General features: G+C 46.1%; 1 protein-coding gene across 1 annotated transcript in view; it reads right to left on the reverse strand.

Moving 5' to 3' along the window:
* The window catches only part of LOC124595668 (pickpocket protein 28-like), a 126,388-nt gene that overhangs the window by 16,489 nt on the left and 82,555 nt on the right, over positions 1-27,344 (reverse strand). The window contains exons 6-8 of the mRNA XM_047134514.1: positions 20,813-21,017; positions 17,874-18,144; positions 12,105-12,164 (exon numbers count right to left, since the gene is read on the reverse strand). Coding sequence (XP_046990470.1) covers positions 12,105-12,164; positions 17,874-18,144; positions 20,813-21,017 — 536 coding nt within the window. The remainder of the gene's footprint in view (positions 1-12,104; positions 12,165-17,873; positions 18,145-20,812; positions 21,018-27,344) is intronic.

Raw genomic sequence — 27,344 nt, forward strand, 5'->3', positions numbered from 1 at the left:
ATGCAACTCTTTAAAATTCTCGAGAAAATCGACTCTGAAATTTCTGTGCGTGTTTAACACCGTAAAGTGACATCGCTTTCCAGAACGACGGCATGCCCCTCTGATGGAATGCTCGGCGCAGGCTCGATTCGCAGCCGTGGTAAATATTTTTAAAAAGGTGCATGTTTCATTAGCGTTTCTGTGAATCGTAAAAAACACAAGCATGAAAAAAATTAATTTGTATTTTTTTTAAGTTTAAACAGTCTTTACTAACAGTCTGTTGCAAAAGATCAGTAATTAAGAAATTATATTTGCAATGAAAATTGGATTCTAGAGTGAGATATGTAATTAGAAGTAACAAGACGAGCATTTTTCGTAAAAATGACATTTATATATGTGTTAATTATCACATATTTCATGAATTTTATATTTAGAATGATGAAGGTATTGAACTGAACGGAAAGGAAACGGAGGTCCGACACGATATTAGGAAGTACTCCATGACTTTCGTCAGTTCAGTATATGTTCTTATGATATCCTAACCTTTTGTCAATATCTGTCTTTTTCTTCTTTTTTGAGGAGGAAGGCCAAAGGAATCTTATTTCAGTATAGCATTTACTGCTTCCACCTTCGGCTTATTTATCAGGAAATACACGTTCGGATGTTTCTGATTTATTAAAGAGTTTGCCAGCCGAGGTGGCCTAGCGGTTCTAGGCGCTACAGTCTGGAACCGTGCGACCACTGTGGTCACAGGCTCGAATCCTGCCTCGGGCATGGATGTGTGTGATGTCCTTAGGTTAGTTAGGTTTAAGTAGTTCTAAGTTCTAGGGGACTGATGACCTAAGATGTTAAGTCCCGTAGTGCTCAGAGACATTTGAACCATTAACGAGTTTAGTTTCCTATGCCATCCTTCAACAGTATTCATGGTCCTGTGCTGCTGTTTAAGAACTTTCCACATTTCAATTGATATTTTAGGATTTTCCGCCCGTTGATTGACCATACAGTCTGCAAATTTCATGACCTATTTTCCACTAGGCCTTTCGGCCATTGTTGCCATCCACGCTTCATCAAGTCAGTTTTCTGGAAGATGTACCACAGCAGCACATATGCAGCAAAACAACCGGACTTCTTCGCTATTCCCGTATCGCTCCGTCGATCCCAGTTCTTGTATTTTCTTCCACAGGGGCAGAAGTGGAAATTGCAGCCGCAAAAGGATGTTTCGGTGAACACTGCCAATTTCAGTTGAAAAATTGAGGAATTTTTTTTGTATGAAATCGTGGAATAGTCCCGCTTTAGACCCTTCAGTTTCATGAAGTTGCGAGAGGTGATGGCGGTATACGTCGCCTTCAAAATGGCGCGTGTAAAAGAAGTGCGTTCCTAGCAGAGAGCTGTCGTTGAGTTTCTTTTAGCAGAAAACCAGAGCATAGCATATTTTCATAGGCGTTTGCAGAGAATGTATGGAGACCTTCCAATGAACAAAAGCACGACGAGTCGTTTGGTGAGGCGTCTGTCACCATCGCAACAGGGTCATGAGAACCTGTCTGACCTCCTGTGTGCCGGTCGGCCGCATGCAACTGTCACTCCTCCAGAGTTGGAACGTGCGGACACTCTCATTCGAGATGATCGACGGTTCACAATCAAACACCTCGCTGCTCAAATGGACGTCTCTATTGGTAGTGCTGATACAATCATCCATCAGCCAAAGGTGTGTGCCCGCTCGGTTCCTCAGCGACTAATAGAAGACCGTGAACAGCAACGTAAGACCATCTGTGCCAAACTGCTCGCACGTTACGAGGCTGATCGTGACAATTTTTTATCAGTTATCGTCACAGGAGATTGAACATGGGATCATCACTTCGAACCGGAGACGAAACGGCAATCCATGGAGTGGCGCCGCACCACTTCGACTCCAAAGAAAAAGTTCAAAACCGCATTCTCATCCAGTAAAGTCATGGCGACGGCCTTCCGGTACTATGAGGAGTTATTCTGTTTGATGTCCTCTCTCTTATGGTCCAACGATCAGCTCTGAACCTATTGTGGAAACCTCACGAAATTGGAGAAACGACTTCAGCGTGTTCGTCACCACAAAAATGCAAACGAACTTCTCCTTCTCCATGACAACGCAAGGCCTCACACAAGTCTGCACACCCGAAAGGAGCTCAGAAAACTTCATTGGACTGTTCTTCCTCATCCACTCTACAGCCGGGATCTCGCACCTCTCATTTCCATCTGTTAGGCCCTGCGAAGGATGCACTCTGTGGGAAAGCAGTATGTAGATGATGGAGAGGTAATTGATACGTGAAACCGTTGGCTTCGACGTCAACCAGTAGAGTAGTACCATGCGAGCATACAGGCTCTCCAAGTAAAGTGATGTGAGGCGGTCGCAGTGAACGTAGATTATGTTGAAAAATAGGGTTTTGTAGCCAAAAAACTGGGGAATAATATGGTGTATTGGAATCTTGATTGAAAACACTCTGCTTTCAGAAAAAAAACGACTTCTCGATCGCGAAATGCAGATTCTTGGTCCCCTAAATGTGCCCACAAACCAGATCAAACCAACCACAAAAATACGTTGCATTACGTATTGGACGCCCCTCGCATACAGAAATGAACGCTGTCGACGAGGGCACCGCTTCACTGACAGTGAGAACATACCTGCTGCAGTGAGTTCAAATGGCTCTGAGCATTATGGGACTTAGCATCTGAGGTCATCGGTCCTCTAGAACTTAGAACTACTTAAACCTAACTAACCTAAGGACATCACACACAGCCATGCCCGAGGCAGGATTCGAACCTGCAACCGTAGTGGTCGCGCGGTTCCAGACTGAAGCGCCTAGAACCGCTCGGCCACCACGGCCGGCTGCAGCAGTTGAATGGCTGGCATAAATCAGTAGTGGGGGAGGCCCTGGTCGGAAATTGCAAGGTGAAAATTACTTGGTTGGAAGTCCCTCGGCAGCTGTGACATCTACAAAACGATAGGAAATACCGTGGTCGGAAAGCTCATACAGCCCTTGTATATGGCGGCAGAGACAAGTATACCAACTGGGCAAGATGGGAATTAGTATACAGATTATGGTTTGGTCTAGCGACGAAGCCCACTTTCATTTGAATGGTTTCGTCAAAAGGCAATGGCGCATTTAGGGGACCAAGAATCTGCATTTCGCGATCGGGAAGTCACTTCACCCTTAACGGCTCACTGTGTGGTGTGCAGTATCCAGTCAAGGAATAATCGGTGCGATATTCCTTGATGGCACAAGAGCTACCGAACGGTACGTGAGGGTTTTGGAAGATGATTTCATCCCCATTATCGAAAGTGACCCTGATTTTGACAAAATGTGTTTCATACAAGTCAGAGATCGACTCCATCGAAGCAGGAGAGTGATGTCCTCGAGGAGCGCTTTGGTACCGCATTCTGGCTATGGGGCACCCATACGCCTCTGGCATGGGCCTCGATTGCGCGCTTATTCTCCGGATCTGTACACATGCGACTACCTTTTGTGGGGCTATATTAAAGGCAAGGTGTACAGCAATAATCTCCAAAACTACTGCTCAACTGAAAACAACCATTGAGAAGGTCATCGACAGCATCAATGTTCCGACAACCGAGCGGTTAGCACACTGGACCCGCATTCGAGAGGACGACGGCTCAATTCCGCGTCCGGCCATCCTGATTTAGGTTTTCCGTGATTTCCCTAAATCGCTTCAGACAAATGCCGGGATGGTTCCTTTGACGTCCTTCCCCGTGCTTTCCTAATCCAATGACACCGATAACCTCACTGTTTGGTCTCTTCCACCAAATCAACCCAACCCAATGTTCCGACACTTCAGCGGGCCATGCAGAATTCCGCTATTCGTCTGCGCCACGTCATCGCCAAAAATGACAGGAATACCGAACATGTCATAACCTGAATCCGAATATCTGTAGTGAAGTTTCCATGTTGAATAAAGTATGTGCACGCCGTAGTTTGTAACTAATTCAGCTCTTTTTTCATATTAGTCGTCAGCAAGTAGATTCCTTACATACTGCAAGACAGTATTCCACAATCTCACATATCATACGATTATCATTACATAACTTAGAAATGTCTCCAGTAAGGTGACAATAGTTAGAGCTCGTGCAATTGAGACGCCACCGGACGGCAGCTCCCTGACCAGCTATGGGAGTTGCGCGATCGGTGGGTAGACGTACATACTTCCGGAAACCTACCGTGGACTTGTCAAATCCATGCCTTGCAGATTCACTGCTGTGTTGTGCCGCAAATGTTACGACAGTCGGCGACATTTGGCGTTAATGGGCTATGGCAGTAGGCGACCGACGCGAGTGCCTTCGCCAACAGCACGATATCACCTACAGCGCTTCTCCTGGAGTTGTGACCGTGCCAGTTGGACCCTAGAAGACTGGAAAACGTGGCCTGGTTAGATGAGTCCCGGTTTCAGTTGTTAAGAGCTGATGGTAGGAACCGAATGTGACTCAGACCCCACGAACTCATTGGACCCAAGTTATCAACAAGGCACTTTGTTAGCAGGTGGTGGCTCCATAATTGTGTGGGTTTGGTCTACATGGAAGAGATTCGGTCTTCTGATCAAACTGAATAGATCATTGACTTTAGATGGTTATTTTCGACTACTTGGAGACAATTTGCAGCCGTTCATGGCCCCCTAGGTTCTGAAATAACGATGGAATTTTTATGGTTGACAAAGCGCCATGTCAGAACATTCTGGACAATTCGAGCGAATTATTTGGCCACCCAGATCTCCCGCCATGAAACCCGTGGAGCATCTATGGGACAGAACAGAGAGGCCAGTTCGTGCTCAAAATTCTGCACCAGCAACACTTGCGCAATTATGGATGGCTATAGACGCAGCATGGCGCAATGTTTCTACTGGGGACTTCCAATGACTCATTGAACCCATGCCACGTCGATTGCTGCACTACGCCTGGCAAAAGAGGTCCGACACGATATTAGGAGGTAGCCCACGACTTCTGTCACCTCAGTTTATAACAATTACATGTTTAATTTTTCCTTTTTAATGCTAGCTAAAAACATAAATTAGGCAACTTTTGTGGTTTTGGATATTTTGGCTCTTTGATTTATTGACATACGATATCGTAGACTCACTTAGACGTGTAAGAACATTTGTATTGTTTATTAAATGCAAGGGATCTACGCAGCCTTCTCGTCCAACCCGCGAGAGTCTGACACAGACATTCCACATCGTTCCCGCTTCCGTGTTCATGGCTCAAATGGCTCTGAGCACTATGGGACTCAACTTCTGAGGTCATCTGTCCCCTAGACCTTAGAACTACTTAAACGTTAACTAACCTAAGGACATCACACAAATCCATGCCCTAGGCAGGATTCGAACCTGCGACCGTAGCGGTCCGTATTCATGTACACACTCCATCGCGCATGCCCGCGCTACTTGCTGGCCTGTTACTCGTGTTTCCCAGTAGTGCTTGGGCATTTTGATGTGCACTGCCCACAATGATGCGTATCTCTCTTTCTTGTAAGTTCCTTCTTTTGAAATCAATCTTTACCATCCCTTCTGTGTTCCCAGTATATCAGGCTGTTTCTTGGGTACGATTTAGTTTATTTACATCTACATCTACATCCATACACCGCAAGCCACCTGACGGTGTGTGGCGGAGGGTAGTTTGAGTACCTCTATCGATTCTCACTTCTATTCCAGTCTCGTATTGTACGTGGAAAGAAAGATTGTCGGTATGCCTCTCTGTGGGCTCTAATCTCTCTGATTTTATCCTCATGGTCACTTCGCGAGATATACGTATACTGCTTGACTCCTCGGTGAAGGTATGTTCTAGAAACTTCAACAAAAGCCCGTACCGAGCTACTGAGCGTCTCTCCTGCAGAGTCTTCCACTGGAGTTTATCTATCATCTCCGTAACGCTTTCGCGATTACTAAATGATCCTGTAACGAAGCGCGCTGCTCTCCGTTGGATCTTCTCTATCTCTTCTATCAACCCTATCTGGTACGGATCCCACACTGGTGAGCAGCATTCAAGCCGTGGGCGAACATGTGTACTGTAACCTACTTCCTTTGTTTTCGGATTGCATTTCCTTAGGATTCTTCCAATGAATCTCAGTCTGGCATCTGCTTTACCGACGATCAACTTTATATGATAATTCTATTTTAAATCACTCCTAATGCGTACTCCTAGATAATTTATGGAATTAACTGCTTCCAGTTGCTGGCCTGCTATATTGTAGCTAAATGATAAGGAATCTTTCTTTCTATGTATTCGCAGCTCATTACACTTCTATACATTGAGATTGAATTGCCATTCCCTGCACCATGCGTCAATTCGCTGCAGATCCTCTTGCATTTCAGTACAGTTTTCCATTGTTACAACCTCTCGATATACTACAGCATCATCCACAAAAAGCCTCAGTGAACTTCCGATGTTATCCACAAGGTCGTTTATGTATATTGTGAATAGCAAGGGTCCTACGACACTCCCCTGCGGCACACCTGAAATTATTCTTACTTCGGAAGACTTCTCTCCATTGAGAATGACATGCTGCGTTCTGTTATCTAGGAACTCTTCAGTCCAATCACACAATTGGTCTGATAGTCCATATGCTCTTACTTTGTTCATTAAACGACTGTGGGGAACTGTATCGAACGCCTTGCGGAAGTCAAGAAACATGGTATCTATCGTTTCTGCATTACATGTTAGTGTTTTCCTTTTACGTCTGTCTGATGTTCATGCTTTGTGCAACTTATTTTGTTTGCTAGCTAAACCTTCACGTCATGGATCGCAGCTCCTTATTATAGCATCATGTTGGATGGTTGGTTCGGGGAAGGAGACCAGACAGCGAGGTCATCGGTCTCATCGGATTAGGGAAGGACGGGGAAGGAAGTCGGCCGTGCCCTTTGAAAGGAACCATCCCGGCATTTGCCTGGAGCAATTTAGGGAAATCACGGAAAACCTAAATCAGGATGGCCGGACGCGGGATTGCATCTTCGTCCTCCCGAATGCGAGTCCAGTGTCTAATCACTGCGCCACCCCGCTCGGTATCATGTTGGAATCTAGGTTTTAATGGGAAGACAGATATGCCCTTCCATTTTCCTTGACAACTATTACGACGTTTATAAGTTTTTAGCCGGTGGACTGTCACCTAGCCAACAAGTCATAGTGGGTGCTCACTTATACACGATGACGTTCGATGACTGCCTCTTTCATTTCCTTCTAATCCATGTAACACTGCGTAAAATTTCTCTTCACTATTTTTTGCCCTTCTCCGTAGGTTTTACGGAAGCGTTCCCTGTCATATGTTATAATTTTTAAGACATACACCTTTCTGCGGACAATCTATTCCATGGAACTGACTATGAAGGCTGGGTCTTCGCGTAATTTCTCATGTATGAGGGTCATTTTGACAGTAAGAACCGGTAGCGCACCGTGTCCGCGTTTCCTGTCACGTGATGTCCGTTCACGGTCGGACATTCTTGGCTAATCTCTCACTATGCCGCCAATACGCTCATGTGTCTGCCGGTCTTAGTTGTATGGTTATATCGCTTCAATTGTTACCGTGCGAATCAGTAATCCGCCGATTGTGAAGTGTGCTCGGTTATTCGGTTCTTAAATGCAAAATAAATTCGTCCTGCTGAAATTCATCGACAACTTGTTCAAGTTTGTGATGCAGCTGTAATGAATGGTGGAAATGTGCGTAAATGGTGTACGTTGTTTAATGAAGGATACAGAAATGCTCATGATGAAGAATGATCTGGACGGCCTACTGTCATGAATAATGATTTGACACAAGAAGTTGATGAGTAAAGATTTGACACAAAAAGTTGATGAGGCAACTCGCCAGAACAGGCGCTTCATTATTGATGAGCTGCATTAGAAATTTCCACAAGTTTCAACATCAGTCCTTTATCACATTGTTACTGACAAACTTCACTACAAAAGTGTGTGCGAGATGGGGCCGAAAATGTTGACAAAAGAACACAAAACAAAGCGAATGGCACATTCTTTGTCCGGTTTGAAGCGCTATCACTATGACAATGACGAGTTCTTCAGTCACACTCTGACTGGTGATGAAACGTGGAAGGGGCACTACAGTCCAGAGAATAAATATCAATCCAGTGAGTGGCATCATCTAGACTCCCCGACGAAACACGAGAATTCAAACAAGAATCTTCAATACGGAAAATAATGGCCACTGTTTTCTGGGACCGGTAAGGCATTCTTCTGTTAGACTTCTTGTCAAGAGGAGTGACAATAAACGCTGAGAGGTACTGTGAAAATTATTAAAGCTTAAGCGTGCTATTCAAAATCGCCGGCTTTTAGCGGTGGCGTTTTGCTCCACGACAATGCTCGGCCTCACATTGTGGCAAGAACAAAGACGCAATCGGGAAAGTTTCGTAGGGAATTACTAGATCATTCTTCGTACAGCCCTGACTTAGCACCACCATATTTTCATCTGTTTCCAAAACACGGAAAGCGCTTGTAAAATGATGAGAAGTTGAAAGAAACTGTTACTAACTGGTTTGATGGTCAGGCCGCAGAGTTCTTTGATGCTCGGATCCAAAAGCTGGTGCCACGTCTTGACAAATGTTCAAATGTTCATGATGACTATGTTTAAAAGTGAAAAAAATGTGCATATTGCAATTTGTGATACAATTTACGTTCATACATAAAGTTCCTCTTACTCTCATCACAAATCGGATCTAACTATAAAACTGACCCTCGTATGTCATTACTATACTCTAGTGAGTGCATTTTTCGTTACAGTTTCATCTTAGCTTGTGATTACATATTTTTCTACGTAGTTGTTCTTCCACTTATATGCAGATTTGCATCTGAAGTTGCAGCTGTTAAGTGCTGTGAAACCGGGAGTACCTAAGAATAAAAGGATTTTACGGCTGAAGCAGTTTTATTTCTCACATGATTTATCGTGGCAATAGTGTCCCAGATTATAAAGTTTTTTGCGGATTGTAAAATATTGCTCTCACACTGCCATTTATAGCCGAATTCAATTCCCAACGTCCACTATTGCCTCGAATATAATCATGAAATGAAATATGGGGTGCAAACGCCAAGTTTCTGGGACAGGATAATTAATGAGTCTGTCGGAATAAAGAAGTCAGAAAACCGGACAAACAGGGCCGGAGGGTTCAATTTAAATAAGGCCTGGGATCCGGCACTCAGTTTATTAAAATCTCACCGGCCATCACATCCACCAAAGCTGGAAGACGCTGAGAGAACATACGTTTCACGGAGAACCAGTGCGAACTGTGAAGAACAAAAGAGCATCGAAGAGCTCGAGAATCGAAGCAGTGCTGACTCGGCTATAAATAGCAACAATAGTTCAGTGGGGTAAGAGCGCTTTCACACGGGGGGCGGTGCATTTAGCTGCAGAGAGCTGAAACGATTCGCCTTGCATTGTACATTACGTGACCTTTCACACGAGAGACGCAGACGTCCATTTAGGCTCAGTGAGCCACAGTGTAGCTTGTCAAGTGAATCGCCCGGCACACCCTTTACACAGAGCTTCATGGGAGCTTTCACACGGGATACTGTGAGCTGCTTGTCTCCTTCCGCGCTCAGCTTCGTTACACATAATTGACACAGCGGTTCTATTGTTTCTGCTCAATGACCAGTCTAGATCACTAGTAAAGGTCTGTCGTGCGTGTCTAACACTATAAAAAAACAGTGTGTTAGACGTAGAGAGTTTCATAGCGGAAGTGCAACTTAGTAAAAAGGCCGAAGCTTGGAATGAGATATGTGGAATGTATAACAAGGATTTTGCCACATTGCCACCACAGGAGAAAAAAATCATAGGTAAGTACGTATGAATTTCCAGAATGAGATATTCACTCTGCAGCGGAGTGTGGCAGATTAAAACTGTGTGCCGGCCCCAGACTCGAACTCGGGACCTTCGCCTTTCGCGGGCAAGTGCTCTACCAGGCTGTGGCTAAGCCATGTCTCCGCAATATCTTTCCTTCCCGGAGTGATAGTTCTGCAAGGTTCGCGGAAAAACTTCTGTGAAGTTTGGAAGATAGGAGACGAGGTACTAGCAGCACTGAAGGTGTGGCGACAGGTCGTGGTTGGGTAGCTCAGTTTGTAGAGCACTTGCCCGCGAAAGGCAATGGTCCCGAGTTCGAGTCTCGGTCCAGCACACAGTTTTAATCTGCCAGGAAGTTTCACGTATGAATACATGAATTTGTTATAATTTATTATTATATTATTTAATGGGAAGAAGATGACACAATTAGAAAGGACAAAGCTGAAGAGGATAGCTACTAGTAGTGAGGGAGACTGGATCCCTTCAAAAACAAGAAGAATTACAAAGCAAGGTCCAAAATTAGACATAGACAAATTGTATTATGTTTTACAGCGATGCATTGAAAGTAGAGAATAGTAAAGGACAGAATCGCCTCATGAGAATATACACTCCTGGAAATGGAAAAAAGAACACATTGACACCGGTGTGTCAGACCCACCATACTTGCTCCGGACACTGCGAGAGGGCTGTACAAGCAATGATCACACGCACGGCACAGCGGACACACCAGGAACCGCGGTGTTGGCCGTCGAATGGCGCTAGCTGCGCAGCATTTGTGCACCGCCGCCGTCAGTGTCAGCCAGTTTGCTGTGGCATACGGAGCTCCATCGCAGTCTTTAACACTGGTAGCATGCCGCGACAGCGTGGACGTGAACCGTATGTGCAGTTGACGGACTTTGAGCGAGGGCGTATAGTGGGCATGCGGGAGGCCGGGTGGACGTACCGCCGAATTGCTCAACACGTGGGGCGTGAGGTCTCCACAGTACATCGATGTTGTCGCCAGTGGTCGGCGGAAGGTGCACGTGCCCGTCGACCTGGGACCGGACCGCAGCGACGCACGGATGCACGCCAAGACCGTAGGATCCTACGCAGTGCCGTAGGGGACCGCACCGCCACTTCCCAGCAAATTAGGGACACTGTTGCTCCTGGGGTATCGGCGAGGACCATTCGCAACCGTCTCCATGAAGCTGGGCTACGGTCCCGCACACCGTTAGGCCGTCTTCCGCTCACGCCCCAACATCGTGCAGCCTGCCTCCAGTGGTGTCGCGACAGGCGTGAATGGAGGGACGAATGGAGACGTGTCGTCTTCAGCGATGAGAGTCGCTTCTGCCTTGGTGCCAATGATGGTCGTATGCGTGTTTGGCGCCGTGCAGGTGAGCGCCACAATCAGGACTGCATACGACCGAGGCACACAGGGCCAACACCCGGCATCATGGTGTGGGGAGCGATCTCCTACACTGGCCGTACACCACTGGTGATCGTTGAGGGGACACTGAATAGTGCACGGTACATCCAAACCGTCATCGAACCCATCGTTCTACCATTCCTAGACCGGCAAGGGAACTTGCTGTTCCAACAGGACAATGCACGTCCGCATGTATCCCGTGCCACCCAACGTGCTCTAGAAGGTGTAAGTCAACTACCCTGGCCAGCAAGATCTCCGGATCTGTCCCCCATTGAGCATGTTTGAGACTGGATGAAGCGTCGTCTCACGCGGTCTGCACGTCCAGCACGAACGCTGGTCCAACTGAGGCGCCAGGTGGAAATGGCATGGCAAGCCGTTCCACAGGACTACATCCAGCATCTCTACGATCGTCTCCATGGGAGAATAGCAGCCTGCATTGCTGCGAAAGGTGGATATACACTGTACTAGTGCCGACATTGTGCATGCTCTGTTGCCTGTGTCTATGTGCCTGTGGTTCTGTCAGTGTGATCATGTGATGTATCTGACCCCAGGAATGTGTCAATAAAGTTTCCCCTTCCTGGGACAATGAATTCACGGTGTTCTTATTTCAATTTCCAGGAGTGTACTTTTCTTGTTATCTTTCGTAAAAGAAATGGCGCTATTCCAGTACACACCATACTTCAGGCGAAATGGGAAATAATGCAAGTGGTTGCTAAAAGTAAGTTACGACTATGCACCAGTGGGGTCATGCAAATATTGCAACTTACATGTTCAAGACGAACATGTATCTGACAGCATATGAAAGCTGTGATACTTTTTTTTTTTAATGCGAAACAATGTTTATTGTGTTGGAACACAGTTCTGTACAAAAGAGTGGTTCTCGATATGCTGTACTTTCTTACCAGCACTTTTCTGCACACATGGAGTACTGCCAGAGCCACATATTGGCGTTTCCTCGGTACCTGAAACACATACAAACCCAATACATCAACATGCATTCACTATGAGCGACATTGCATCTAACTGCCACTAGATGCGATCACAGAGTACACGCTACACAACTCAGCAGAACAAAGACACATAAAGTACTCACAGAGATAGGTTCACCAAAACACCGTAACAGCTAGTTAAAAAACACGAACTCGAACTCTCTGAAGAAATCCGTGCTAAAATATATATTCAGTAATAACGTTTACAGCAATCAGTCACAAATAATCTTTATTGTAAATCCATATCTCGGTCACTATGCAGTCATCTTCAGAGACTAAACGTAAGTTAATGCGAGTGTGAACTCAGCCTTTGACACCTCGGATAGTCCAGTTGAGACTATGTGTATATTCAAAGTGGCGAAAAAGAGTATGAAAATGTTGTAAGTGTGTAGCACGGTTGGTTGTGCTGAGAAATAATTCTAAAGAAAAAAATTCGACACGTTGCGCCGTTTCTGAGTTAATTAGCATTGAAGTTAGCCAATCAGACCGTTGCAAACGCAAATTCAAGTGGCCAGCCAGCTGTTCTCATAGCGCAGATGAGAGCATACAAGACTGCTCAGCATTTGGCTCTGGTTCGACCCTTACTACAGTCCCTTGTCCAATTTTTGTGTCATTGTTCGGTTATTGGAAGCTAAACTAAGAACATGTTTGGCGACACCGTCTCGCCAGCCGCTGTGGCCGAGCGGTTCTAGGCGCTTCAGTCCGGAACCGCGCTGCTGCTACGGTCGTAGGTTCGAATCATGCCTCGGGCATGGATGTGTGCGATGTCCTTAGGTTAGTTAGGTTAAAGTAGTTCTGAGTCTAGGGGACTGATGACCTCAGATGTAGTGCTTAGAGCCATTTGAACCATTTTGACACCGTCTCTGGCGGGCCGCTTGGGTCTGCGTACGCAATGGCCTGGCTGGCTAACTTCAATACTAATTAACTCGGAAACGGCGCAACATATCGATTTTTTTCTTAACAGTTGTTTCTCAGCACGGCCTATCCTGCAAAACCGTTACACGTTTGTCCACAGCTCGTGGTCGTGTGGTAGCGTTTTCGCTTCCCACGCGCTGGTTCCCGGGTTCGATTCCCGGTGGGGTCAGGGATTTTCTCTGCCTCGTGATGACTGAGTGTTGTGTGTTGTCCTTAGGTTAGTTAGGTTTAAGTAGTTCTAAGTTCTAGGGGACTGATGACCATAGATGTTAAGTCCCATAGAGCTCAGAGCCATTTTTGAACCTTACACGTTTTTCAGTCTTTCCAACCACACCGTATAAGTGGTTCCAAAGTTTTTATTTACCTTTACTGCACCGAAGAAGGCTACAAAGCCTCCAAAGTCTGGATTTGCAGTAAACAGTGTTTTCGACTGATTGCTGTAGTCTTTATTTCTTAAAATATGTGCAGTTGCTTCACAGTCTGATTCCACATGGAATCAAACCTGTTGCAATCAATATTTATTTTTTGTGTTCTTTCTGCTTATTTTGTCTCAAAGGGTGTATGCTTCTCTGTTTTCAATGTGCACTTCACTCATTAACGTGTATACTTAAGTAATTGATGTATGCTACTTTCTTAGCCATTTGACGGATGTAAGACATATGTTCACGTCATGCTTTCTTTAAACCTGTAAACGAGGGGTGTAGAGGACAGAGGCTGTTCTTCCATTCTGCGAAAGATGATGGCTGAGAAAAGCAGGTGTTTTGGTGCTGAGAGAGAAAAGTATTAGCTTCCCCTTCCCTGCTTTAAACGTGGCTTTGAAACTTTCAGATAGATTAAAACTGTGTGCTAGGCTGTTATTCGAACTGTTGCGGGCAAGTGGTCTACCGACTGAGCTACCCAAGCAGTAGTAGTGGTTATTGGTACCACCAGGGAAGAACTGTCAAGACACCAGAGATCGTATGAAAGCTGCTGTGAAGTTGGGAACGTAGGAGATGGGTACTGGTGGAAGTAAAGCTGGGCAGGTCGTGAGTCGTGGTTGGGTAGCTCTGTCGGTCAGTCTGCTGTCCGCAATGTATCTCATCTGTCGTGCTACTTGCGAGCGAGAGCTTCTGTTTACTATCGCATAGCGGCTTATCTCTGTGTCCAAATTCATCGATCATCATGGCATTTTCCTCTCGCCAAGCCACGTTTAAATTAACTTTTGCTTTGGATATTGAACGACCAAAAGCGTATGAAGTAGAACAGTTTATATGGAAAGAAATACGTCTCCCTATCGCAAGCTGTTCTTGGAATCCATTTTTCGGTCTTGGGGACCACTGTCTACGTAAAGCTGGCGAATAAGGGTTGTGCACCGATGTTGTGTGGAGCCATGCTATCTATCTCAAGTTCTGGTACTCTGACGGCCATATAGGGTCTGTCGTCATTGATCATGCTGGTTTTGGCCTCTGAAAGTTGAGGGTGTTCGAACTCCCATTTGAGGTGCCGTCATATGTTGTGGTGGCCACCTTTAAACCTTATGACAACAACGTCAGCCACGCTGCTGAAACGTCGAAGACATTCGATATCTACCATGTCTTCAATCGTGACTGTCAGATAAAAAGTGAACTAACGAAATACGTGCCTTCTCACTTCGTTACTGCCGGCTGCAGGACTGTTGTCATGTAGGGTGGTTCAAATGGTTCAAACGGCTCTCAGCACTATGGGACTTAACATCTGAGGTCATCAGTCCCCTAGAACTTAGAACTATTTAAACCTAACTAACCTAAGGACATCACACACACCCATGCCCGAGGCAGGATTCGAACCTGCGCCGTAGCGGTCACGCGGTTCCTGTAGCGCCTAGAATCGCTTGGCCAACCCGGTTGTAGCCAGGAATGCCAAGTCCATTCTGAATGTCTCTGACGTAGATTGGTTCAGACATCAATCAGAGATGTCCTCTCTCTGCAGGGCCAAACGTCTTACCATTATCTTACGTGTCCATGGCGAGGCTGCCTGCTGCGCCCACTCTGAATCAGTCGGCACTGGCTTCGACTCCTCTCGACGATGCTATGAACGTTTCGCTTGTCTCTCCTAAACTGCCGTCCGAACCAGTGTCAATGAACGATGGCTGTCAGCAGACGCAAGCCATTTGTCCTGACCATGGTTTGATCATAGAGCTCTACCAACATTTGCTTTTCTGCTGTCTGGCCTCATATTAGACAACAGCTGTCCGACGTCTAACATGTAATAATATTTTAGGAAGCAACAGACGCCGAGGAAACGGAAGAGGCAGTGCCATACCTCTTCTGATGATTACCTCCATCGGATTTGTGCACCCTCTTTTAGACGATGCCCTGTCTTTGGACAACCTGACACCAGATGATGCAACATCTCTGTCACCTCTGTCTCCAGTCAGCATCCACTTACGGCCACTGATCTTACCATGTGTCTGAAGTGGTTGTCCATCTTTTTGTGCCTGACGCTACCTGCGGGCGCATCTCTGACAGTGTGCCATTGAACTGGCCTGGTGAGATGTCTGTCTCCTGGGTAGGCTAAGTTGAAGCTGGGGATGGACATTCTGGAGGTTTGCAGAGCGATGGAACCCCTTTAGTGAGAACAGCGCCTCCCCACCACAGTGATGTGCCCCTCCACGGAGTCCTGATGCGGAGCTGCCCATGCTTCCTCCGCTTTTGCGTCGTCCTCCCTACTGGCGATGTCAGCTTTTCTAACTCATCGCATAGCCACGGTCACTGTCACTGTCAATCCATTCATGTGCGCCATAAACTGGTATTCGTTCGTGAAATGCTGTATGCTGTGGATGTTGAAGTTGCCCTCCTTTAGGAGGTGCATTCTACAACTTTTTGTGCTCCCCACAGCTTTACAGTATGTGTCTCCCATGCTTGCCCTACTCTACTGGTAGTGGGATGGCGATTCTCTTACGTGATGGTATCCTCGCTGATGCAGTTGCCTCTCGCCGGGATGCCAGAGATATGGCTGTCAGTTTGGTGGCGTCAGGATCATCAACATCAATGTGCCATCTGGTTCGGTTCGCCACCACGAATGTTCGACTTTCTTCTTCGAGGCTGTCGTGCCTCTCTCCCTGGGTCGGCAGCGAGGAACATTACCAGCAAATCACTGAGGCGACATGACAAGTTTCTCGTTGAATATCTGCTTCCCAGTAATTATTCGGTGTCGGTGGCCCACCAACGGCAGCCTGAAAAATTTCACCCAGTAACCCCGCATTTCCGAAAATGCCCGGGAAAATAGACCAGCCATCAATGGGCACCTGTGAAATCCTAAAGAAGAGCCCAACATAGCGATCGAAACGCCATTGAAGACATCTGAAGAGAAATATGACTCTGCCTAACTACTAACAAGGGAACCTCCCCATCGCACCCCCCTCAGATTTAGTTATAAGTTAGCACAGTGGATAGGCCTTGATAAACTGAACACAGATCAATCGAGAAAACAGGAAGAAATTGTGTGGAACTATGAAAAAAATAAGCAAAATATACAAACTGAGCAGTCTGTGCGCAAGATAGGCAACATCGAGGATAGTTTGAGCTCAGGAGCGCCGTGTTCCCGTCCTACTGTGGAATGTTATGACCAATAAACTGAAAAAAAAACACATGGTTAGCGTGAGCAGCTGCGGAGCGAGAGGTCCTTGGTTCAAGTCTTCCCTCGAGTGAAAAGTTTAATTTTTGATTTTCAGACAATTTTAGTGTGAGAGTAGACTTGATTACCATTCCTTGTGCAACCGTTAGAAGTGTTTGGTTTTCGGTAAGTGAAATACTTTCTGAAAAGATTCTATGATTTTGCGAAGCTGCACAGGTACACAGAGCAGTATTGTTTACGTGAACGTGTGTCAGTTATCAAAGTTCAGGCACTCACACATGATCAACTTCGCTCTCCAAAATTCCAGGACGTGTTCAGATTTGCTTGGACATATGCAGGATTTGGCGGTGTACACACAAAATCTGAAAACGTTAAAAACATATGTTTTGACAGAGCATAGGGAAAACTGCGCGACTGTGAAACTGTTTCATTCATTTGTTGCAGTTTATGTGACAAACTCTTATGTTTTCATCACTTTTTTGGGGGTGATTATCACATCCACAAGAAAACCTAAATAGGGCAAGGTAGAAGAATCTTTTACCCGTTCGCCAAGTGTACAAGTTAGGTGGGTCGACAACATATTCCTGTCATGTGACGCACATGCCGTCACCAGTGTCGTATAGAATATATCAGACGTGTTATCCTGTGGAGGAATCGGTTGACCTACGACCTTGCGACCAAACTGGAGAGGCACGTCATTTCGTCCACTAATCGCACGGTTTTGCGGTGCGGTCGCAAAACACAGACACTAAACTTATTACAGCGAACAGAGACGTCAATGAGCCAACGCACAGATCATAACTTTGCGAAAATAAAGATAGTTAACTTTTCACTCGAGAGAAGACTTGAACCAAGGACCTCTCGTTCCGCATCTGCTCACGCTAACCACGGGACCACGGCGCCCCTGCGCTCACACTGTCCTTGGTGTTGCCTACCTTGCGCATGAACTACTCAGTTTGTATATTTTGCATATTTTTTTCATAGTTCCACACAACTTCTTCCTGTTTTCTCGATTGATCTGTGTTCAGTTTTTCAAGGCCTATCCACTTCCCTTGTAAAAAGATTTTATTATGAATGACAACGGCAACAAAAGCCTACCAAACTTATGCTCTTACATGTAAACGGATTGTGCAGCTGTCGACTGTAGTGCATGCTGGTGTGCGCATGACTCACGTGGCATGTGGAAGGACACGCAGGAGCAGCGGCTGAGTGTGAAGTTGGTGAGACACTCGAGCTCGCAGTTCTGCTGAGTGTAGACCTTGAAGTAGCGCAGGTGGCGCTCGTACGGGAAGTAGCACTGGCGCCGGTGCGGCGAGTAAGAGCGCAGCCCGTCGCTGGTGGTCATCATGTTGGGCTTGACGGCCACCACCACCTCCTGGCTGAGCGGCGCGCGCAGGTACTGCAGGCTGACGCGCGGAACCTCCGCCGGGTTGTGCAGCAGCACCTGTCCCCAGCAGAAGAACAGTAAGTACACCTTTCTACGCTCGTGGGTTGACAGCACTGACTCAACAATCGTATGCAGTGAGACTGGAGTCGACGACATAACTTTGACTGTAGATGGATTGAGGAATTCTCTGCTGCATTCTGAGTGGCAAGATAAGATCAAGATCGTGAGGCATATACCCAGACGTGGATGTCAAGTAGCTGATTGTATATATACACTACTGGCCATTAAAAATTGCTACACCACGAAGATGACGCGCTACAGGTGCGATATTTAACCGGCAGGAAGAAGATGCTGTGATATGCAAATGATTAGCTTTTCAGAGCATTCAAACAAGGTTGGCACCGATGGCGACACCTACAACGTACTGACATGAGGAAAGTTTCCAACCGATTTCTCATATACAAACAGCATTTGACCGGCGTTGCTTGGTGAAACGTTGTTGTGATGCCTCGTGTAAGGAGGAGAAATGCGTACCATCACGTTTCCGACTTTGATAAAGGTCGGGTTGTAGTCTATCGCAATTGCGGTTTATCGTATCGCGACATTGCTGCTCGCGTCGGTTGAGATCCAATGACTGTTAGCAGAATATGGAATCTGTGGGTTCAGGGGGGTAATACGGAAAGCCGTGCTGGATCCCGACGGCCTCGTATCACTAGCAGTCGAGATGACAGGCATCTTAGCCGCATGGCTGTAACGGATCGTGCAGCCACGTCTCGATCCCTGAGTCAACAGATGGGGACGTTTGCAAGATAACAACCATCTGCACGAACAGTTCGACGACGTTTGCAGCGGCATGGACTATCAGCTCGGAGACCATAGCTGCGATTACCCTTGACGCTGCATCACAGACAGGAGCGCCTGCGATGGTGTACTCAACGACGAAACTGGGTGCAAGAATGGCAAAACGTCATTTTTTCAGATGAATCCAGGTTCTGTTTACAGCATCATGATGGTCGCAAGCGTGTTTGCCGACATCGCGGGGAACGCACATTGGAAGCGTGTATTCGTCATCGCCATACTGGCGTATCACCCGGCGTGATGGTATGGGGTGCCGTTGGTTACACGTCTCGGTCACCTCTTGTTCGCATTGACGGCACTTTGAACAGTGGACGTTGCATTTCAGATTACGACCCGTGTCTCTACCCTTCATTCGATCCCTGCGAAACACTACGTTTCAGCAGGATAATGCACGACCACATGCTGCAGGTCCTGAACGTGCCTTTCTGGATACAGAAAATGTTCGACTGCTGCCCTGGCCAGCACATTCTCCAGATCTCTCACCAATTGAAGACGTCTGGTCAATGGTAGCCGAGCAACTGGCTCGTCACAATACGCCAGTCACTACTCTTGATGAACTGTGGTAAAGTGTTGAAGGTGCATGGGCAGCTGTACCTGTACACGCCATCCAAGCTCTGTTTGATTCAATGCCCAGGCGTATCAAGGCCGTTATTACGGCCAGAGGTGGTTGTTCTGGGTACTGATTTCTCATGATCTATGCATCCAAATGGCGTGAAAATGTAATCACATGTCAGTTCTAGTATAATATATTTGTCCAAGGAATACCCGTTTATCATCTGCATTTCTTGTTGGTGTAGCATTTTTAATGGCCAGTAGTGTAATTTGTGAATCTTCATGGCAGGTTAAAAGTGTCTGGCAGACAGGGACTCGATCCTGGGACGTTCAACTGACTGATTATCCAAGCACGATCTGCGACTCGCCCTCACAGCTCCACTTCCGGTAGTACCTCTTCTACTACGTATGTGAGTCATAATTGGGTAGATCAGTCGATAGTACGCTTGTCCGTAAAAGCAAACGTCACAGGTTCGAGTCCTGGTCCGTTTCAATCTGCCACGGAATTTCAAATCAGTGCACACTTCGCAGCAGAGTTAAATTCATTCTGCAAACATTTCCCCTAGGTTTCGCACTCTTCCTTCCCTTCGTTTATAACAATACAAACCCAACCCTACACCATACAAGCACTCGTCAGTCATCCACACGACACAGATACACACTTAGCACTTTATAACACGTCAGAGGAAGGCGTTTCACCAGCACGAGGCCGGCCGGTGTGGCAGAGCGGTTCTAGGCGCTACAGTCTGGAACCGCGCGACTGCTACGGTCGCAAGTCCGAATTCTGCCTCGGGCATGGATGTGTGTGATGTCCTTTGGTTTAAATAGTTCTAAGTTCTAGGGGAGTGATGACCTCAGATGTTAAGTCCCATAGTACTCAGACCCATTTGAAACATTTAAGCCAGCACGAGTGGCTGGCATTGTCAAAGCTTCACTCTCCAATCCCGGTGGTGAACTGGCAATAGAGGGTGAAGCTTTGACAGTGCCAGCCAATGGTGCTGGCGAAACTTCAGTAAAATCATCAGACGAACGTCGGCCGAAGAAACCGAGACAAAAGCAAATGGGCAGTTTGTCTACAAGTGGCCACGAAAGCCTTAACAATTTTGTAATGGAAAATCACTTACAGAAGGACCTTACCAACAGCGGCGATGAACGATTCCTGCGTCTGCGCCCACACTCATTCCCTGAGTGTATGACTACATTGACTTTGACTGATGTTGAAAATTATGTCGATCGGAAACAAAAGACACGTAGCGCAAAAGCACACTCATCGCTTTAGTTCTCACTTGTGAAAGCCCGCAGGCCGGAATCTTACCTTGAACCCCTGCACGGGGCCCCTGCAGATGTAGTCTAGGTCGTAGGAAAAGGCTCTGAGGAGCACGAACATGCCGTTGCGCGCGCCGGCGCCCAGTGCTCGCTCTGGATACGTGTCATATCCGGAGTCCGCTGTGTAGCCATCCTCCAGCGTCCAGCTGTGCGCTCGGTACCCATACTGCAGGTTCCCCTCCTGGCGCTGGATGCTGCGCACACCAAACATGTCTAGCTATCCTCATCAATCATCCATATGACACAGATACACACTTCACGCTTCATGATAGACCAAACAGGTAGTAATAAACTGTCCAACAATATTAAAGGGCAACTTTTTTGAAAGCCTGTCATTTGCTGCTATTACGACGCAGAAGTCTGAAATTTGGCTCAAAAGTGCCTCCTACCTTTCTCTGCAATGGTGCGGAAGCGTGGTAGCGTGCGACGTCACCCACGGACTCAACGATGCTTCAAGCAAGAACGTGTTGACAGAGGCGAAAACAAGGCCAGAGTTCATGTGAGGTGGAGGGTGGGTTCATGGTGTCACAATGGCACAAAATTTCATCACAATTCTACCCAACGCCACCGTGGAGGTGTCGCACGGTGAGAAGATCATCTCACCTCCCCTTACTCACATCTCACCCCTTCTCCTGACTCTGTTGTGATGGAAGTTGGAACCGTGATGCACAGTGTTGAAATCAGACGAGTTTCATGTGGGTAACGAGGAAAACATTTGGGACAGACAGCTGCCCAGAATCGGCAAGAGGAGGTCTCAAGTGGTCTCATAAAGGGTGTCAATGAAATGATCCTTTCAATTGGAACATTCATTTTCATACTTTTCGCCACCAAAAACGATAGTTTACCATATAATGTGCAGTAGGACGACGTCCTCGACAATCTTTGACACTGCTGATACCCCCCCCCCACCCCCCTCCTCTACGTAAATCGTCCAGCTGCAACCTCATGGAACACGATCTCGTCCTTTTGGATTGTAGCAAACGAAATGTTTCCTCTGCTATGGAGGGTGAAATCATTAGGGACCGATCAAAATAGTTTTTCGCGCCCTTCTGTGGCATGTGGATGTGAGGGGGACGGTGCGAGATTGACATGTTCGTAAATAAAAGGGCAAAGGGTCCCTCTAATAACCCCCTCCCCCCCCCAATTCGGCAACCCGCTCGGTCCCAAATGCACTTTTAAAATGTACCGGAACAGAGACAAGTATTCACCAATTCTCAGGCACCTGCAGAATAGGAAATCCTCCGACACAGCTCAGATTTTACATGCGACAAACGGCGCTAGTGCAGAGGCATAGCAACACAGCTGAAGGGTGGCGAAGGGATTATCGATCTCACAGGCTCCTAGGAATCGGTGAATGTTTGTGTGCATTTGCATCTGCATCTACATCGATACGCTTCGAAAGACTAATAAGTGCATGGCAAAGGGTACATCCCACGGTATGAGTTATTAAGGCTTTTTCCCATTCCATTCACGTATGGAGTACAGGAAGAATAATTCTTTAAATGCCTCTGTGCGTGCTGTAATCAATCTAATCTTGTCCTCACAATCCCTATGGGGGAGATATGCAGAGTAATCATTTAAAGCCGGTTCTTTAAATGTTTTATAGAGTTCTTGGGATGGTTCCCGCCAATTCAGTTCTTTCAACAAATCTGTGACATTCTCGCGTGGGTCAAAGAAAACCTGTGACCATTCGTCCTGCCCTTATCTGTATACGTTCAATATCCCCTGATAGTCCTACGTGGCATGGGTTGCACAAACTTGAGCAATATTCTAGGATGGGTCGCACGAGTGATTTGTAAGCAATCTTCTTTGTAGACTGATTGCATTTCCCCAGTATTCTACCAATAACCCGAAGTTTGCTACCTTCTTTACCCATGATTGAGCTATGCGATCGTTCCGTTTCATATCCCTACTAAGTGTTGAACCCAGATTTGTATAAGTTTACCGATTCCACATGTGACTCACTGGTACTATATTCATAAGATACTATTTTTTTCGTTTAGAGAAGTGCACAGTTTTACATTTGTCAACGTTTAAAGCAATCTTATCGAAATCTGATTGAATATTTCTGCAGCTTCGTTGAGATAGTACTTCGCTACAGGTATTGGATTGTTTTGTGGAAGAGACCAAACACCGAGGTCATCGGTCTCATCGGATTAGGGAAGGACGGGGTAGGAAGTCGGCCGTGCCCTTTCAAAGGAACCATCCCGGCATTTGCCTGCAGAAATTTAGGGAAATCACGGAAAACCTAAATCAGGATGTCCGGACGCGTTATTGAACCGTCATCCTCCCGAATGTGAGTCTAGTGTGCTAACCACTGCGTCACCTCGCTCGGTCGCTACAGGTAACTGCATCGTCTGCAACAAGTCTGAGGTTACTATTAATATTGTCCGCAATATCATTAATATATAAGATGAATAACAAGGGACACCACGCGCTTCCATAGGATACACCAGAAGTTACTTCTACAACTTGGCAGAAAATCCTAAGAAATTTTGGTCTTATGTCAAAGCGGTAGGTGGATCAAAACAAAATGTCCAGACACTCTGTGACCAAAATGGTACTGAAACAGAGGATGACAGACTACAAGCCGAAATACTAAATGTCTTTTTCCAAAGCTGTTTCACAGAGGAAGACTGCACTGTAGTTCCTTCTCTAGATTGTCGCACAGATGACAAAATGGCAGATATCGAAATAGACGACAGAGGGATAGAGAAACATTTTAAAAGCGCTCAAAAGAGGAAAGGCCGCTGGACCTGATGGGATACCACTTCGATTTTACACAGAGTACGCGAAGGAACTTGCCCCCCTTCCTGCAGCAGTGTATCGTAGGTCTCTAGAAGAGCGTAGCGTTCCAAAGGATTGGAAAAGGCCACAGGTCATCCCCGTTTTCAAGAAGGGACGTCGAACAGATGTGCAGAACTATATCTCTAACGTCTATCTGTTGCAGAATTTTGTAACACGTATTATGTTCGAGTATAATGACTTTTCTGGAGACTAGAAATCTACTCTGTAGGAATCAGCATGGGTTTCGAAAAAGACGATCGTGTGAAACCCAGCTCGCGCAGTTCGTCCACGAGACTCAGAGGGCCATAGACACGGGTTCCCAGGTAGATGCTGTGTTTCTCGACTTCCGCAAGGCGTTCGATACAGCTCCCCACAGTCGTTTAATGAACAAAGTAAGAGCATATGGACTATCAGACCAATTGTGTGATTGGACTGAAGAGTTCCTAGATAACAGAACGCAGCATGTCATTCCCAATGGAGAGAAGTCTTCCGAAGTAAGAGTGATTTCAGGTGTGCCCTAGGGGAGTGTCGTAGGACCGTTGCTATTCACAATACACATAAATGACCTTGTGGATGACATCGGAAGTTCACTGAGGCTTTTTGCGGATGATACTGTGGTATATCGAGAGGTTGTAACAATGGAAAATTGCGCTGAAATGGAGGAGGATCTGCAGCGAATCGACGCATGGTGCTTGGAATGGCAATTGAATCTCAATGTAGACAAGTGTAATGTGCTGCGAATACATAGAAAGAAAGATCCCTTATCATTTAGCTACAATATAGAAGGTCAGCAACTGGAGGCAGTTAACTCCATAAATTATCTGGGAGTACGCATTAGGAGTGATTTAAAATGGAATGATCATATAAAGTTGATCGTCGGTAAAGCAGATGCGAGACTCAGATTCATTGGAAGAATCCTAAGGAAATGCAATCCGAAAACAAAGGAAGTAGGTTACAGTACGCTTGTTCGCCCAGTGCTTGAATACTGTTCAGCAGTGTGGGATCCGTACCAGATAGAGTTGATAGAAGAGATAGAGGAGATCCGACGGAGAGCAGCGGGTTTCGTTACAGGATCATTTAGTAATCGCGAAAGCGTTACGGAGATGATAGATAAACTCCAGTGGAAGACTCTGCAGGAGAGACGCTCAGTAGCTCGGTACGGGCTTTTGTTGAAGTTTCGAGAACATACCTTCACCGAGGAGTCAAGCAGTATACTGCTCCCTCCTACGTATATCTCGCGAAGAGACCATGACGATAAAATCAGAGAGATTAGAGCCCACACAGAGGCATACCAACAATTCTTCTTTCACGTACAATACGAGACTGGAATAGAACGGAGAACCTATAGAGGTCCTCAAGTTACCCTCCGCCACACACCGTCAGGTGGCTTGCGGAGTATGGATGTAGATGTAGATGTAGAACTGTCGATGACTCTCCATTCAAGATAACATGCTGCGTCCTCCTTACCAAGAAATCCTCAACATAAATTTCTCTTCGTTTCGTATGCGTCCGTTCTGTTGATAACAAGCGTAGGTGTCGTACTGTGTCAACTACTTTTCGGAAATCGATAAGTACTTGCGTCTGACCGACAGCTTTGATCCATAGCTTTCAGGATGTTATGTGAGAAAAGTGCGAAATGGTGTTTCTGAAATATACCACTTTCAGCCGTAGATGAACTTTTACAGGAACACGACCGGTTTCGTGACTTCATATCACATCCTCAGGTGTACATTCACAAGATAGGAAACGTAGCATCGATATTATGATAGCAATCAGATACCTGTCCTAATAATCTGTGCTCTATGATAACCAATATGAAAACCTGCCCCTATGTTGTTGCTTTTGTTTATTCAGTTATGTATAATTCCTATTTTTTATTTAGTCCTCTTGTATCAGGGAGTCGGGTGTTTTAAATCTGTGCCAAATTGCTACATCGATGACTCCGACGTACTGGACATATCGAGTTGTGTTTCTAAATTGGTGCCGGCCGGAGTGACCGAGCGGTTATAGGCGCTACAGTCTGGAGGCGCGCGACCGCTACGGTCGCAAGTTCGAATCCTGCCTCGAGCATGGATGTGTGTGATGTCCTTAGGTTAGTTAGGTTTAACTAGTTCTAAGTTCTTGGGGACTGATGGCCTCAGAAGTTAAGTCCGATAGTCCTCAGAGCCGTTTGAACCATCTAAACTGGTCTAGTTTTTTGTGTATTGTGGTGGTACGCTTCTGTATTATCTGATCTATAGTTTCCAGTTTGTTCTCTGCATAGAACTCTGTTATTCTGGCGTGTCTGAATTCTGTCAAAATCCACCAGAGGCTCTAGTTCTGCGCGATCTGTATTTTTCTCCTGTGTGTTTGCTGGCCAGGCCCCATGTACTGCTACCACATAAAATTTTTGACTGAATGGCAGCCTATATAATCGCACTGTAATGTGGGTAGAAACCTCAGTACTTATAAATAGAGAGAGCAATTGTTCTACCATCCCTGGTGCCTTGTGCCAGAGGTCTTGTACATGGTTATGGAAAGAGAGTTGTATGTTCATAGTTTCTCCCTGATGCCTTATGGTCGGTATGTTTTGAGGGTAAATTGTGTACAAATCAGTGATCAGACAGAATCTTACGATTTAACATGCCTGTAGCCTTTTTGCTGCTGACTTTTTCCCTCGATTTCAGCTATCATCGCCGTGTCTTTTAGGAAATTGTTAACAAGCTGGGTGCAGCAGATTTGTATTGAGGTTTGTTCATGTATCTTCCATGTAAGGTTGCCAAAACTTATCATACGCTTTCTCGACGCCGGGTAACACCGTCGCTGGAAGGTTTCTGGTATTGTGTTCCATAAGCCTACGTACTTGGAGCTCCGCAGTAGCCTTGTGCTGGAAACCAAACTGTCCTGCTCTCATGGTTTTATTGCTGACGAATGGTTCTAGGACCCGTTACTTGAATTACTATCAAACACTTTGCCTATATTGCTAAGAAGTTTTATTGGATGATAGTTTTCAGCTCGCGAGAGGTCCTTGTTCGGTTTACGAGTGGGGACATGCTGACTTCCACTTTTCCGGGAAGTAGCAGTTCAGTAAACAGCTGTTTAAAATACAGGTTTAAAGGGCCACCGGTCTGCTCTGTACATTTGTTAGCTGTTTGTTGTTTTTCCGGTCTGGTCCCATTGTTTTGGAGCTGTTCATTCTTCTTATCGTTACCCTTACTTCATTTGGTGTTGTAAGTCGGTTGTTTTTATGTCCGTAGATGTTATTCTCGCCGCTTTCTAGTTGGTTGTGCTCTACCGTTCACTTTATTTCAATGTGAGGTCTTCCTCAGTAAGTGTGCTTTGCTTTTCATATGCACCTGCGAAGGTTTCTGCCTTGGCGAAACTGTTTGTTATGTGTCCTTGCTTGGTGCGGAGAGAGCTCTTGGATAGCTTTTGCGACCGTAATCTTTTGAGTGATTGCCATTCCTCCTCCTGTGCTTGTAACAGAAAATTAGTCATTCTTTCGTCCAACTTGTTTTATCTCCATTTTATCAAGAGTTTGCCAAGTGCTCTCTGCAGTCCCTAAGGGCTCTTAATTCTTACAAACGCTTACGGATTATATTTTCTTGCTGCTTAAGTTCCTACTGAAGCGGCGGTGAGGCTTCATTCTTTAGATCATTAGATCGTATTGCAGTAGATGCTAGGTCCTTTATTTTCTGACTCGTATAGTCTATTGATCTGAAACTCTAGTGTTCACAAATCGAGGGTAGTGTTGT

Source organism: Schistocerca americana, chromosome 2 (assembly GCF_021461395.2).
Source record: "Schistocerca americana isolate TAMUIC-IGC-003095 chromosome 2, iqSchAmer2.1, whole genome shotgun sequence".
Classification (NCBI taxonomy): domain Eukaryota; kingdom Metazoa; phylum Arthropoda; class Insecta; order Orthoptera; family Acrididae; genus Schistocerca; species Schistocerca americana.